Raw genomic sequence first — 17,208 nt, 5'->3', positions numbered from 1 at the left:
GCAATCTGCAGTACAGCATCTCTACAGACAATGGCTGCCCAACTCTGGTGAAGATGTGACTCCGTGAGGAGTCATGCTTGCACAGAGCACAAAAAAAAAGAGGTAACTTGAAAAAAAAACAAGCAGACTTCCAACTGCAGTGAGCAAGAAAAGGAACAGGAGTTTTTGTTTACTCAAAGTCCCAAGGCCACACAGCTGAAGAAAATTAAAGAATCATTTATTTCTGCAGCAGAAATGAAAAAAAAAATACATGGAATTCTCCCAACAAGATAGGAAGTTTATAATGAGAGAAATAAAAAAGATATGTAGCTGAAAACAAGACTTTTACGGAGAAAGTTAAGAAAATGATGCAGCAGGTAGCTAAAAGATTTGAAGTTATGGATGAGAAAATAAAGGTAATGAAATTGAAATTCAAGACATTAAAAGGAGCAAATGAAAGTAGCAGAATCAGCTGCAACAAAAGATCAGTTTATACAGAAAGTAGACATTTTAGAAAACTTCAGCAGAAGAAACAAAGATTATTGTATTTGAAGAAGGTGATGAAGGGCAAGAAATCAAAAAGATTTTCACAGCGTTGGATTCCACAATCTTTGGGAGTGACTGAATTTCAAGGAGACATTGAAATTGAGAGAGTACATAGAGGATTGAGACCAAAGCCACAGCCGGACGAGAAGCCACGCCCGATACTAGTCAGTTTTCTTCGATATGAAGTACAAGAGATTTTAGAGCTGGTGGTGAAGCAAGCGAAAGAACGACAGTCATCCATGATTTATAATGGTAATAAGATTTTTTTTTAATCTTGATATAAGTTTTGAGTTGTTGAAAAAGAGGAAAACATTCAATGCAGTTAAAAATGTGTTATGGAACAAAGGTTATGCCTTTGTCTTAAGGTATCCTGCAGTTTTGAAGGTCTTTGTTCCAGAAGGGAGAAATAGATTTTTCACAGAACCTAATGAGGCAAAAGTATATGCCGATTCATTGCCTGAAAAAGCATGACAGATGGAAAAAGTTTTGCTGTAACTGGGGAAAAATGTATTATTTTGAGAGAGTTAATGGGGAGGAGGGTTTAACCTTTAAGTGATCTATATATATTTTAAAAGATCTATGAGAGAATTAGAATCTATGATTAAAAATAGAATGAAGGATTGTTTTGTATATCGAGTGAGTTCATGGAGACCATGAGCCTAACCACTGCGAAGTCATGAGCATGAATGTAATTTGGATCACATCCTGAGTAGATCAGGGGAATAGAGACGTAACAACATATAGCGTCTCGGGGAGGGGGGGGGGAGGGGTTCTTCTCTTGTTTTTATTTCAATCTTTACTTATTTTACGCCTGGATTAACTAAGATTATTGTAACATGTGCTGTTATTTTAGTGGGAAAGGGACGATTGATGGACAGAAGATTTAATATTGGTACTTAATGGCAGGAAAATTAAATTTTATTAGCATTAATATTAATGGAATTCAGAATCCAATAAATTGGAAAAAATTGTTAAATTATACGAAAAAGATTATTAAAGTAGATATATCTTTTTTGCAGGAAACTCATGAAAAAGAGATTGGGTTGAATCTGTATTGGCTTCTTCATTTAATTCCAAGGCCAGAGGAGTAGCTATATTAATAAATAAAAATTTACCTATTAAAATATTGAATACAGCTATAGATAAAGCAGGCAGATATGTAATGATTAATTATCAAATTTATTCTGAATATTAGACATTAATGTGGATGATGGGAAATGTGTACAAGATATTTTTACGCAATTATCAAATGCCCAGGGGAAAATAATAATGGGTGGAGATTTTAATTTTACTTTTGATTCAAAACTAGATACATCAGGTGGAAATATTGTTAAAAATAAAACAGTTAAAATAGTGACAAATTTAATGATTGAGATGAGACGTTGATAGTTGGAGGAAAATTCATCTTAATGATGGGGACTATTCTTTTGATTCTTTTAGACATAAGAAGTAGTCACGTATTGATATGTTTTTAGTTTCTACACAATTACAAGCTATAGTTCAGAAGATTGAATATCAAGCAAGAATATTATCGGATCATTCATCTTTAGCAAAGTTAATTGCGTTGGAAGAAGAACAAAATGTAGGTTTAGATGGAGATTTAATACAGTATTTTTAAAGAGGAAGGACTTTTGTGAATTTATGAGACAACAGATAGTTTTTTCTAGAAATTAATGAACACTCAGTACCAAATAAATTTAAGAGGATAAATAATAAGTTACACATCTAAAATAAAGAAGGAATATATGTAAGAAGTAGATAAATTAGACAGATATATTTAGAAAAGGAATTGTATGTTCATAAAAATGAAGATTATTGGAATCAAAAAAATTGAAACTTAATACAATACAATCTTATAAAGTAGAAAGAAATGTACTGCGCACACGACAGAAATACTATGAGTGAGGTGATAGAGCCCATAAAGTTTTAGTATGGCAACTCAAAGCAGAGCAATGATCAAGAACAATAATAGCAACAGAAAGAGAAACTAGTCAAATTACTGATGAAATTAATGATGATTTTATGAATTTTTATAAACAATTATATCAGTCCGAATCTTTAAAGGATGATGAAAAATAGAATATCTATCACAAGTTACATTGCCAGAATTAAATGTTGATGAAAAAATGAAATTATCCATTTCCTTTACAGATGTTTTAACTATATGATATTTTGATGTCTTTGCCAAATAATAAGACTCCGGGAGAGGATGGTTTGTCTCCGGAGTTTTATAAAGTATTTAAGGAGTTGTTAATTCCTGTTTTTATGGGACTTTTGGATCAAATAAGGGACTCTAAGGACTTACCAGAATCTTTTAAAACAGCATTAATAACAGTTATTCCAAAAAAAGGGAAAGATCCTCTATTACCATCCTCTTATAGACGGATATCATTATTAAATACAGATTATAAAATTGTACCCAAATTATTAGCTAACAGATTAACTAAATATTTACCTAAATTAATATATATGGATTAGGCTAGCTTTATTAAACATGGAAAAAGTGTTTGATAGATTAGAATGAAACTTTTTATTTAAAGTATTGAATGTTTTTGGAATTCCAAATTATTTAATAAATTGGATAAGAGCTTTGTATAATCATTCAAAAGCTAAGATGATCATGAATAGACAAATATCTAAACCTTTTCCACTAGAAAGGTCATCTAGACAAGGATGCCCATTATCACCATTTTTATTTGCATTGGCTATCGAACCATTGGCAGAAGTGATAAGAAGAGATAATGAAATTAAGGGTTTTACAATAGAAGATGGAGAACATAAAATTTAGCTTGTTTGCAGATGATATATCTACAGAACAAGAAATATCATTGAAGAAAATAAATGTACAATTGGCAGAATAAGGTTTGATATTAGGTTATAAAGCCAATGAGGGAAAGAGTGAAGAGATGCTGATGAATGATGGGGACTATACATTAAGTAAGCAGGTGGTGAAGGTTAAGTGGCAAAAGGAAGCAATTAAATATTTAGGAATTAATATTGATAGAAATTTAAATAATTAATTTAAATTGAATTATATACCATTATAAAAACAAATTAATGAAGATTTAAAGAGATGGGAAGATTTACCAATAATTTTAATAGGAAGGGTACATTGCATAAAGATGAATATTTTTCCGAGGTTGCAATATTTATTTCAATTATTATCCATTCCTCTGCCAGCAAAGTTTTTTCAAGAATCAAATAAAAGCTTTGTAAAAATTAACTTGGAAATTTGATCAAGGAGGATTAGAGTTGCTGAATTAAAAACATTATTATAAACCAGCTCAATTAAGGTTTCTATTCTCCTGTTATCAAATTGAGGAGAATAATATAGGAGAAACTAATCCAGAACATTTTTTGTATCAAGGAACTTTTGAAAGGAGTATTAAATAATTTATTCAAGATATGGAATGGAATTCATATACAAAGAGGAATTAAGAACTACCAAACAGCTAAGATGATGTTAAAGCAGAATCCACTTTTACTTTAAATAATCCTTTCTTTGATATCTGGCACAATAATGGGATAGAGATGATAATAAATTGTTTCTTAGGTTCTTATTTTCTTGACTTTTGAACAAATGAAAGAGAAAGACATTATACCAAATTTAACTTTTTTCATACTATCATCTTAAATCATATTTAAAAAATAAATTAGGCACAAATTTTAGACTTCTGGAACAGAGCCCATTGAGTATTTAATAATTCGTACGTTTATTTAGAAATTTATTACTGATAGAGTAAGGTAAAACATCATGAGATGGGAATGTACAGGGCTGTAACAAGATGTAAATGCATCCTTGTACTTACAAGATAAGAGAGACATTGATGGATTGAGAGGCAGGAAGCTAGCAGGGAAAGGATAGCAACAGTTTTAGTCATTGGACAAGCATGTATCCAAGGGTATAAAAAATCACCATTTTGCTGATAACGGCAGAATGCATTCTCCGACTAACTTTGTTAGTCGCAAGTGTTACAATCCGGTAATAAAGAACAAAGAACCCTGATTTCGACTCAGCCTGGTGTTTGTCTCACTCATTCATGAACAAAGCAGACCTAACAATAGGTATATACAATTACAAGACACAATGCAGAAAATGGAACAATTCAAATTTTTTAAAAAATGGAAAAAGATTTAAACTTTGAGGCCTGGTCAAGATTGCACCAGGAGAGTGTAACTAATACAATTAATGTTAGTTACCGAATGGTACAATATAACTTTTTACACCAATTATACTACACTGCGTATAAATTACATGAACTTAATTCAAATTGTTCTGACAAATGTTTCAGATGTTACAAAGAAAAAGGAACCTTATTACATGCAGTTTGGACATGAAAAAGTGGGAAAATTTTGGGAAGATTTGAATATATTATTGGGACAAATTATGAAGATACAGATACCAAAATATCCCAGAAAACTTTTGCTTTGTGATTTATATGACATTGATATTAAATTGAAGTTAGACAAATATCAACAAAAATTTTTGAGTGTAGCAATAGCGGTGGCACGGAAAAGTATGGCAGTAACATGGAAGTTAAGTAATTTTATAAGGTTGGATAGATGGCATATGGAAATTCAAAGCTGTATACCATTGAAAAAGATTATTTATAATTTAAGAAATCAACCTGAGAATTTTTATGATTTATCAGTAAGAGTCCATCCACATTGTCCATGACACACATTCTTCTCAATTAATATGTACAAGATAGAATAATATGTCAGGAATAAATGAATAGGGAATGATAAATAAATTCAGGTATTTTCTCTTTTTTTCTCTTTTTCTTTGGGGAGGGAGGGGGGATAAAAGGAAAAAATGTATATACAGGTACACGATCTTTTATTCGGAACCCTTGGGGGACAGTGTGTTCCGAATTTCAGATCTTTCCGGATTTCGGAAAGCCCACCAGAATTGTGCTGCCGTCTCCCCCGACTGCCGGTACCTCACAAACTGGATGTCTCCCCCGACCGCCCGCCGGTCTCCCCCGGCCGCCCGCCGGTCTCCCCCGGCCGCCCGCCGGTCTCCCCCGGCCGCCCGCCGGTCTCCCCCGGCCGCCCGCCGGTCTCCCCCGGCCGCCCGCCGGTCTCCCCCGGCCGCCCGCCGGTCTCCCCCGGCCGCCCGCCGGTCTCCCCCGGCCGCCCGCCGGTCTCCCCCGGCCGCCCGCCGGTCTCCCCCGGCCGCCCGCCGGTCTCCCCCGGCCGCCCGCCGGTCTCCCCCGGCCGCCCGCCGGTCTCCCCCGGCCGCCCGCCGGTCTCCCCCGGCCGCCCGCCGGTCTCCCCCGGCCGCCCGCCGGTCTCCCCCGGCCGCCCGCCGGTCTCCCCCGGCCGCCCGCCGGTCTCCCCCGGCCGCCCGCCGGTCTCCCCCGGCCGCCCGCCGGTCTCCCCCGGCCGCCCGCCGGTCTCCCCCGGCCGCCCGCCGGTCTCCCCCGGCCGCCCGCCGGTCTCCCCCGGCCGCCCGCCGGTCCCCACTTGCCGGATTTTGGAGCTTTCTGAATTTTAGATGTCTGGATAAAGGATCGTGTATCTATATCATTTTGTATCGTTTTTATTATATTTTATTGTATTGTTACATGATGAATAATTTATACGTACGTATTGATGCAAATGAAAAATAAAATATTCAAAAAGTACTCACAGACTTTGGAATTGCCACATTTGCTCAGTTACACCATTTTGCTGATGCAAGCAAACGTGGTTTCAGTCCTGTCAGTTATTTTGTACTGCGAAATAATCAAGAGTGAGTACTTTGTAGATTTGTAATAGGAAAAGTCAGAGTGGCTCCATTAAAGCCAGTCATCATACCTCGAATGGAATTGACTGCCGCTACTATGGCGATCAAAATGGATACTGTGTTAAGAAGACAATTACAGATGGAGTTAGAAGATTCTGTTTTGGACTGAGAGTACTTGAATACTAAATACATTAAAAATTAAACCATGAGGTTGTGTACCTTCGTGACATAATTAATGTGAACAAAAAGGTTTTGCATACTAATCAATGGAGATCTGTTAAAACAGAGGATAATCCAGTTGATATGGCTTCATGAGGATCAAAAGTTCGACATATACATGAAAAAAACAGGTCATAGTGGTTGTATTCACGTGTTATCATAATTGCACCAGAAATATTGGATACTTGGTGCTTCAACATTGATCAAAAGAATTATATCAAAATGTGATAATTATCGATGTGTAAATGCCAAATCTGGTCAACAACAAATGGTGGATTTGCCACAAGACAGATTTTCACCTGATGAACCCCCAGTTATTTACATGGGAGTTGATTATTTTGGTCCTTTGCAAGTCAAGGGAGGAAGAATTGTTGAAAAATGATACTGAGCCAATTTTACTTGTTTGACTACTAGAGCAATTCATATTGAAGTAGCCTCATCACTTGATGACGTTCTTCGATGTTTTATTGCCAGACGTTCTGATAATGGATCTAACTTTACAGGAGCTCAACAAAGGTTATGAAAAGCAATTCAAAATTGGAATCAAAATCAAATTCATGATGAATTACTTCAAAAAGAAATTAGTTGGATATTTAACCCACCCACAGGATAACATCATGTTAGTGTGTGGGAAAGAATGATTAAATAAATCAAGAAAATTCTTAATACCATTTTGAATAATCAAATACTGAATGATGACAATCTTCAGACAGTATTAGGTAAAATCGAAGCTATTTTAAGTAGTCATCCAATAAAGAAAATTTCTGTTGATTCAAATGACATCGAGACACACCGAATCATATCTTACTTCTTAAATCTAAACCTTTAATGCATCCAGGTCAATTTCAGAAAGAAGATATTTATGCAAGACGCAGATGGAGACAAGTACAGATTAAAACCAAGACTCGTTACTTAAATCGACCTATTACTAAAATCTGTCCTTTACAAGAAGCAGAAAGTTTTGATTTCTAATCTTGTACTTACCATATTTACTTTTGTATCTATAATAGTAATTATTACATATTAACCATTAATGTCTATTATAATATTAGGGGCTAGAATGTAAAGGTTAAAACCTTGTGTTTTTAATTCTTAGTTAATTTTGTGCATATGTCTTTAAGAAGGACTATTGTTTGTAGCGTTACCATAATGATTATGACATCATATGTTGTAATATCTGAGCGGACTAAGATCTAGCATGTCATTCTTCGATAAAACACGAAGGAGATGTGAGCGTGAGATGCTTTCCTTTGAATTTGTCTTATTCGTGTATATCTCTTTGAAGTTGAATATCGTTATGTCTTTAAACATTGCTGATTGCATTGTTTATTCATTGTTAAGAAAATCTTAATGTGAAGTTATGTAAAATGTTTATTCGTTTTATTAATGAATTAAAGCTACCTAAAGCTGCATCTACAAAATTTGGTTTATTGGATTAATAAGATAGTAATTCGGAATATCGTCCTTGCGTTTCCTTGAAAATGACACGTACCACCCAAATATCCCGATTAACCTACAATCCCATACGTTTTAAACTTGTTCTTGAAATATATATCTCAGATAATAGAAGAGGTTCACAGAAGATTTACAGGGACTCCTTCAGCCCCTTTAACTCTTTGTGTTGATTGACAAAGAGATACTAGCCTCCTCTCATCCTCCAGTACTGCGGGTCTTAACCCTTCAAGTACCCTTTGAATGCTTTTTGTGAAGAGGTGTCCAGACCTCCCCCCTCAATTGCTGAGTGAGAAATATTTCCTCAGCTCTCTTCTAATTTCATCAGTTAAATCTCTTTCCCTCCCCCCAACCCATTCTTGACCCCTCTACAAGGGGTCAAATGTGCTTCTAATTTAACCCACATGTTAACACCTGGTAAATTGATACACTCAGTGAAGTAATTAACTAGCATGTGATTTGAATCTCTTGAGGAATTGAGAACTGGATTCATTTTACTCAATAGGGCAAGAGTAGGAATCAGAGAGTGTTTAAAATCTACAGCAAAATTATGTTCCAAATAGACCATATTGCTTTGAAACTCTTTGGTAAATCAGAATGAGGTTGTGTACATTTGTTATTGAATGTAGCTTGTGAATTGTCTTCCTTCTGCATCTTCAATTCTAAAGAAAGCAACCCCAATTTACCTTTGCAAATGCAACTTTCCAATATGGCAATGTCCTCATCCACCTCCTCTGCACCCTCTCCAAGGCGCTCACATCTTTCCTGTAGTGGCCTTGTTCGTCTTACTGTCTGCTTAAATAGGAAATTGGGCAATTGCATGAAGAAAGAACATTTTTTAATTTATTTGATAAAGAACTTTTATTTTTACCCTCCTCTTTGAATGGGTTCTCTGGTATTCTCTCATTTATATTCTGTGTCAATTATTAAAAACGGGGCTATTTGCATGTATATGGGTTCCATGTGATCATGATTTCTTGCATCTAGTGAATGTCAGAGAAATAATGCGGTCTGACTATATTTTTTATAACGAGTGAAAGGCCATCAGCATGCAGAACTGACTGTAAGATGTTGCTCACCTTTCCACAGCAATGTCTGCGTGAACTCTTCAAGCAGTTTCCAGGCAGCCACCGAGTGAAACGATTGAATGGCATGAGACTTGAATCGCTTGAAAGGTACTTGAGAACCAATTCATTCTGCCATAGACACGTAGGGTAGAAATTGTGTCAAGGTTAAAAATGTCATCTTGTAAAATATGGTTCCTTAGTAAAATACAATTTATTGGGCCTCATTACTTTGAAACTCATTGAAGTAGCTAATTGACAAATTGGGGATGAGGTCTTGCACATTTGACATCAAGCACAAGTTCATTGTAAACCCAATCTAAGCCTACCACTTGATTACATTAGTCATTTTTTTTCAAAATGTTTGCTTCCTGAATAAAAAAATGGGAATTATGATAAAAATTTTCAAGCTGAACACAAATATAATTTCAGATTTGCTGCATCACGTAGGAAGTTGGAGAAACATTAAATTGAATTTAGCCTGTTTAATTGCATAATGATGCTGAGACAAGCTCACAGGTTGATTGCACAAGTTGCACAACAAATATGATGAGCTCAGGGTGTGTCTTGGTCATCAATTTTACCACCAAAGTTGAGCTCATAGGGTGTCTTAATAAGTGCAGTCTTTGAGACTTGAGCATTTATTCGCCACAAATGTAACAGAACGTATCATAGCTGTGCTGACATTGACAAGACATTTCTGTTGTATTGAATCTTCCTGAAGACAATAAATGCTATTGTTAAGTCTTCTTTGGCTTGGCTTCGCGGACGAAGATTTATGGAGGGGTAAATGTCCACGTCAGCTGCAGGCTCGTTTGTGGCTGACAAGTCCGATGCGGGACAGGCAGACGCGGTTGCAGGGGAAAATTGGTTGGTTGGGGTTGGGTGTTGGGTTTTTCCTCCTTTGTCTTTTGTCAGTGAGGTGAGCTCTGCGGTCTTCTTCAAAGGAGGTTGCTGCCCGCCGAACTGTGAGGCGCCAAGATGCCAAGATTGTTAAGTACTCACTATGCTATTGCCTGAACAACATGTGCATCAACATGCATTCAATCTATATCAATATAATGCACAACATCTGAGCTGCCTTTATAGTCTGTATTCATCCATCTGACTAAGCATGCCCAGGCATTTGCATAGCACCTCCACTGAGTGCATACCCAGGCATGGCCTGACCAAAAAGTGGGATTTGTGGGGACTAGTAGACTTAAAACATAACAGGAAATCACAAAAATAGGTTATATCTAAAAAAAGATGTGTGGTAGGAAAATTTTAAGGTGGTTTTTGTGATCCTCTGCCCAAAAGCCATAAAATACACCCAAAAGTGTTCAGGAAGCAAAGTCTTCGCTGTCTTATGTAATTAGTTCAAGTTTTATTTATCAACCAATTGTACAGCATTCTCTAGTTCTCAGTGCAACACACTGTAAATGCACCTACAAGCATGACAGACATAGAGACAAATGATACAAATGCACAGAATGTCTATATGTAATATTAACTTAAATAAATACTACTGTTAAATAGTTGAGTTACAGAGGGTTTGTATGAGCAGTTCATCAGTCTTTCAGCAGTCTTGCTATCCGAGGGAAGAAGCTGTTTCTCAATCTGGTGGTCCTGGCTCTTGATGCATTAAATACTTGATCGTGTAACAAGATGAAATAATTATTCTTTCTGAAGGTATGATGATGCCAACAAGATGTATGATGAAATATTACAAGAGGATCCAACAAATACAGTAAGTAAATCAGATTTTCAGTGCATTTTGGGGAAACATTCAAATATTTAACCACAAGAGTCAACTGCTGAGCAGTAGTTACAGGAGAAGAGAGAATCCTCCAATATAACCTGATTCCTAGTATAAAAGGTTAGAACTAACCCTAAATCCTGGTGAAATGTTTTCGATCAGTTTCTGAAGTTCTGGAATATTAGACCGTTGATTAGCAAATCTCAGATGAGCTTCTGGAGTAGCATTAATGTTCTTGTATTAGCTCAGATTCCTGAAATTTGCCAATTTTATTTGATTACTCAAAGTTGGGAATCTGAGTTACTGATGAAACTATTGTCTGAACAATGACTCACCCATAAGATGCTGACAACAAATTTAGTGGAATTACTGAGGGGGAAATGTTTTATCATCTGAACAAGGATGTGGAGGCAAGATTAATGTGTATGTTGAAGATTAGTGGAAACATAATGATTCAAAGTGCAACTAAAGATGTGCCTCCTCCAACTTGGCTTTAACCGCTATGCACAAACATTCCCTGACCTCAGCAGCATGGAAGGCAGGAGCCTGCACTTCCTGTGTTGCATATTCACCATTGGTTGGGTCAGTGGTGTTGGAAAATATTTGAAAATTGACTGGGCAGCATTAAGAAGTGTTTATTTTGCACTTCCCTTTCTTCAGGCGTCCACAAATTCTGGGTTGCTGATTAAAATATTGTGAGCCTGGTGCCAAATCTATTTTGTTACATATAGTAGTTTAAACTTTACTTCATGAAACTAGTTAGGTTGAATGAAAGTAGGACAAGCTAATTGCCTGTAAGTAAACAATTGTCAGGAGAGAAGAGGAGGGCATGGGAGAGAAAGAAGAGATTAAGCTTTGCATTCTCGAAATTGCTTTCCTACCTGTTGGGAATATAGTCTGATTAAATAGATGTGAAGAGATGAAGGGATCAAAATCAAATGCTAAATAAAACATGATACTTCAAAAGTTTCACGAGTGTGTTATCGGCCAGGATTTATATGAAGACAGATGACCTCCTGGTATTCTTTCAGATCTGGAATTGGACAGCATTTGCTTCAGTGGTGTGGATGTGTAACAGACATAATGCTCTCCAACCCCCCCCCCATTCATTCTGCCTTTTCTTTTTGATCCTGAATGCACAGTCTCTTGTTGTGGATTCCTTACTATGCAGCAAAGATCAGATTTGTTTAATAAATTATTGGGTGTTGAAGTTGTTCCGACATTAGGTACCTGCTGGTAATCATTCCCATAAGGGACATGTAGCAGAATAACCCACTGCATGGTTTTAAATAGAGACCCTTTGCCTTGTTTGGTTTGGCATGTGAGAAATTTGTAATTTTTTTTTTCTGATGTGTCAGGTTGACTGTTCTTGGGACTACTTTAGGCTATCAAGTTTTTATGTTGGCAACTGCTGTAAGGTACACTGACGGTCTTGAGAGAGAGAAAAAAACTTAATGCTGAAAAGTATGCTCCCTTGATTATGTTTTTCCAAATCATCTGCAAAATTATTTAACAAAAAACAGTCCAGCTCAGTGACTCAGTGTCAGTAAGGGACTCTGTCAGTAAGTGTGTTTTACTCATCTGATCATGGATTTTAAGATGTTATACAATTGAATCCCACTGGAGTTCCACAAACCCATTAGTAGCTTTCCATTGGTATAAATTAAACTTCAAAAGGTGCAGTAGTATTTTATACAGGGAGATAAAGTGACTTCTACCTCAAGTTGGGGAATCCATGATTTCTTGCAGTAGGACCTTTGAAGCTTTTTATCTTTAAAGGAATGAGTCTGTTGTCTAGCTTTCTAAAAATCTTTAGATTGTTCTAATTTTTTCTCCCTGACCAAATATGCAGGAGGTGTAATTGAAAAGTCAAAGCCACTGTCGGCTGATGGCAGCAAGAACATAAGAAACAGATCCAAATGCAGGTCTTTCAGCCACTTGGGCATGTTTTGCCATTTGAAAACAGGGCTAATCTTTTGCCGTGACTCATTTTCCTGCATTAACCTAATAGCCTTTTAATGATAATAATGTATTACATATAATGTTCATGTGCTCCAATATTCTTGCTGCAGGTACTTTGTTTAAAAAAAGAAAAATCCAATAGTATACATTAAATTAGTCTAGTATGGAAAGATAATAAATATAAAATATTCTCACAATACTTCAAAATTCTGTTAATCTCTATCATGAATTTAATTTTGAGATGCAGCAAAGTTACCCCCCAAGTGTCTACTGCCCAAATACACCAATTGATCTATAAATCCTTTGTTTTTGAAGGGTGGGAGGAAACTGGGCACCTGGAGGAAATCCATGCAGACATGGGGAGGATGTACAAACTCCTTATAGTCAACGCTGGATTCGAACCAAGGTTGCTGGCTCTATAATAGCTTTATTAAACATGCCGTCCTCAATGTAGTGATGGAGAATTTAAAAGATTCACTGCTTTTATGGATGAGGGAATTCCTTGTTTTGCTAAATGGTAAATCCCTTATTTTGAGACTGCAATGTCTCTTTCAAGATACCGTAGCAGGGGAATCATTGCCCCTGCATCTAACTTGTCAAGCCACATAAAAATATGGTGTTAAAATGTGATTACTTCTCATTGTCTTCAAGTCTTGAGAATGTGTCTAGTTTGCTTAGAATCTCCTTGTGTGACGAACCTACCATTGCAGGAATCAATCTGCTGAAGCTTTGCTACACACTTCTTATTGCAAATATGTCCTTTCATGTTTTCTTTTTCCCTTCCTTACCACATAGTTAGATTTTTCCCAAATCTGTGCAATCTTGGAAGGTGACAATCATACCCGTAATCACTTGCTTTAAAAGGTGAAGAGTGCAGATCACTGGATCTTGGAGAATTATTGGTTTTCTGTGTCTTGGAACATATAACAGTACTGTATAGCACAGGCATAAGCCCTTTGACCCATGTGTCTGAAATGAATATGATGTCCAAATCAAACTAAATCTATGCTGCTTGCATTTAATTTTCATGTCTATCTAGAAGCCTCTTTAAATCTTACTATTGAATCTGCTTCCACCAATATCCCTTGTTCCAGACACCCATCACTCTTTGTAAAATATTTTTCCCGCACATCTCCATTAAACTTTCTCCTCCTCATTTTAAATACATTTCTTCTAGTGTGTGTGAGCCTCTTTTGCTGGGCAAAAGATTTTGACCACCCTCAGTGCATCTCATTATTTTCTAAACCTCTATCAAGTCTGCCCTCAGCCTCCTAAGCTTCAGAGAAAACAGCCCAAGTTTGTCCAGTCTTCCCATAACTCAGACCCTCTAAGCCAGGCAACATCTTGGTAAACCTCTTGTGCATCCTTTCCAATGTTTCCACATGCTTCCTGTAATGGGGTGACCAGAATTGCACACATTATTGCAAGTTTGACATTACCAAAGTTTTGTATAGCTCTGCCTTCTGTGAATACCAAGCAATGAACTTTTGTTTAATTTTTCTGTCAGGTTTGGAAGCAGTGATGATTATTTTATTGATGGGATAGTTTTAAGTGCAACATGTTTGAGTGAAGCAAATGACTTTGAGTTGCCAGTTGTCAAAATTTCTTTCCTTGTTAGGAAATTTCAATGCAACTCTGAATACTTGTCATTGTAATTTTGCGGCTATTCCCAGTTTCTCTTGATCTACACTTGTCACCTGAAATCATTCAAATCTGCTGGCCAGGCCTTGGTTTGCATTAATTCTGCGGGTTGAACAATACCTTGAATTTAAAATTCTTGCCCTGATTCTATGATTTTTCATCTTCCTTTCTCTGTAATATCCTCTGACTAGATCCTCCACAATATCTTTGTTTTCAGTTTTAGCCTCCATATCAACCCAGGTTCTCTTTGGGGTTACCTGTCTGGAGCCTGGAAATAAAACCAAACAATAGTTCAGGCAGTTTTTCTGGGGAACAGAAATAGAGTTAACATTTCAGTCCCTGACTTATCACATGCAATTATTGTGAGTTCAGTCTTATTTGTACCATTAATCAGGAGATACAATGTTCATACAACACAGGCCGACTCGGTATCAAAACCTTGTGTTTCAACAAGTCGCAGGTCATCTTAGTGAAGTGTCACTTCATCATTTTATGTAATGCTGGAGTTGCTTTTGTTTAATTTCAATATGTGTAAATGGAATATTCAGTAACTAATCTGAAATTAACTGTCTTCAATTATTTTTTATAATGCCCTGAATAAATCTCCCGCTTCAATGTTCACAGCAAGTTGGTGACAGCTGTAGTGTTCATAATGTGTAGTGACTAGTCTCAGGGCAAGAATTTAAAGTGAATAAAACAAATTCCTTTTTAATTAGATGGTATTTTGATACTGTTAAAATGGGAATTGTATTTTGAGGCAGTTCTTCATTTTTTGAAAACTGTAAATGAGCAGCTTTTGTTGATGTGTATTCCTTACCACAGAAGGACATTTTATGTAGTGTACAAGACTGAGACCGTTGTTTGTTGCATCACAACACTGAGGAGGGAAATGTGAGATTTAGCTGTATTCAATTACAATTTTTTTTATTTCGGCAGAGTAATTGAGCTCCCAGTGTGGGAGATTAAAGGAGGGAGGTTGATATCAAGGAAGTGGTGCAGGTGTTTGGAGACTTGAGGTGACTGCTGTTGGGTTGTTTCCATCTTGTCTCTGTTGTGGAGGAAGCTGTAACTTGGCAAAACCTATCAACACTGCGTGTGTGGTGAGGGGGAGAGAGAAAGAAAGACCATATGTCTTGAATGAGGATTCCCTGCATGACTTATGAAAATCCAAGTTTATGCAAATCATACTACTATCCATTTTACAAAGTACTGCCTGTATTTCAATTATACATTTGCTAACCATTGAGATTCAGGTTATAATTATTGGACTTTCAAATTTTATTTAGAGAAAAATATTGATATGAAAAGACATTTTTTGGTTTCTGATACATCAGTGTGTGGCTCAAGTTGATTTCTAAATCTGTTTTATTCTTCAGATTCCCCACTGGGCCTCCAGGTGGTTTGATGTTGTTAACATTTTGTTCTCTCTTAGAGTCCACAGTCCTTAAATCTGCCATCATTATCTCAAAGAAACATTCTTACACATATCTGGTCTTCTCAGCTGTAATTCCTTTCTCTTCTCTCTAAAGTCCTGTTTGCCTTTGCCAGGCTTGTTTGTATCCTGTAATTTGGTTTGCATCCCCACTTCACAGGTTATATTGTTGAAAAAAATCACAATGGATGTTGATTTACCCTGTAGCGCCCACGATACTGTGGCGCTCTGAAAAGAAAAGAACATGCCTGCATCGAGCGGAGTGAACCAATAACTGACTCTTTATTCAAACAGACCGCGCTACAAAAGCAATACTGTGAACCCGCCACACTGGCTCACAGGAGTGACGTCAGCGCACAGTCTCAGGAGCGGTGCTCACTCCCCGCAGTCTGCTCTTTAACCCTGGTGCTTCTCCTCCATGAGGAGGTGGTCTCTGTGCTGTCATATGTAGGCTGTGTGATGTGGCGATCCAGCCCCTTGTGTACGGGGCTAAACTGGACCACTACAACCCATCCTTATCCACCTTGGAATTCTGCAATCCTTGCAGGCCCTGATCACTCTGGCCCCATTTCTCCTCCTCATTTCCTTCCCTTTCCCCTTCCCCTTCCACTTGACTTGTCTGTCACCTATACCTTCCTTCCTCTAGCTCCCTCACCTCTTCCTCTGCATTTGATAATCGACTGTTCTCTCCTTTCAGAGTTCATCTTCCTCTTCCTGCTATTACATGTGGCTTCTTTTTGTCCATTTCTTCCCTTCCCATCTATATTTACCTATTACCTGCCACCTCAGCTCTCTATTGCCTTGTATAGATGTTGCCTTACCTGCTGAGTTCATTTTGTATTGCTTCAACTTTCCAGCATCTACAGTCACTCTTGTGAATCCTGCTCATCCCTTTCTAACATCATCCAGTAGTGTGGGACTGTATTCCCTGGTTCTATTCTTATTTCTAAGTCAGAAAATAGCACTCCTCTGATGGGTCCTAAGGTAGTCTTAGTTATAAATTGTTACTTCAGGTAAATGCAATCTTGGTAATACTCTTGACATGGATTTCTCACATACAGAGATTTGTGCTTGTATTGAAGGTCATTGCCTTTTTCATCTATTGAATGAAATATTTTGATTCAAACTGTAAGCAAGACCAAAGTTTGGAGAGTGATGGTCCCAACAATTAAATAGGGAGCAAGCATAGTTGGGTAGTTTGGTGGAATAAGTAGACAGAAGAAGAAGCATTCATACTCAGGACACCCAAAATGGAGGGGCATAAGGATTGCCACAGAAAATAAAATTTAATTTTTTAAAAAATGTATGGAATGAATGATCTTTTAATGAATGAGAACTGCTTGTTCTTGACCCTGGCTGTTCTGTTCTACATGTAATCAATCAGATGTCGGGGTGGGGCGGGGGGTGGGGGGGGGTGTGCGCCACGTGATGATGTGAGATTATT

The 17,208-nt window shown here is 37.2% G+C and overlaps 1 protein-coding gene across 3 annotated transcripts in view; it reads left to right on the top strand.

Annotated features, from left to right (window-relative positions):
- Positions 1-17,208, top strand: part of emc2 (ER membrane protein complex subunit 2) — a 164,845-nt gene that overhangs the window by 61,902 nt on the left and 85,735 nt on the right. For 2 of the 3 annotated variants that reach the window (XM_069920986.1, XM_069920984.1), the window contains exons 4-5: positions 9,017-9,102; positions 10,663-10,720. The exons of the other annotated variant lie outside the window; for it this stretch is intronic. In XM_069920986.1, the coding sequence (XP_069777087.1) occupies positions 9,017-9,102; positions 10,663-10,720 (144 nt within the window). The remainder of the gene's footprint in view (positions 1-9,016; positions 9,103-10,662; positions 10,721-17,208) is intronic. 3 annotated transcript variants of the gene reach the window in all.

This window comes from Narcine bancroftii, chromosome 2 (genome assembly GCF_036971445.1).
Source record: "Narcine bancroftii isolate sNarBan1 chromosome 2, sNarBan1.hap1, whole genome shotgun sequence".
Taxonomy (NCBI): Eukaryota; Metazoa; Chordata; class Chondrichthyes; order Torpediniformes; family Narcinidae; genus Narcine; species Narcine bancroftii.
Note: the sequence above shows the minus strand (reverse complement) of the source record. Positions and strands in the feature narration are given on the sequence as shown.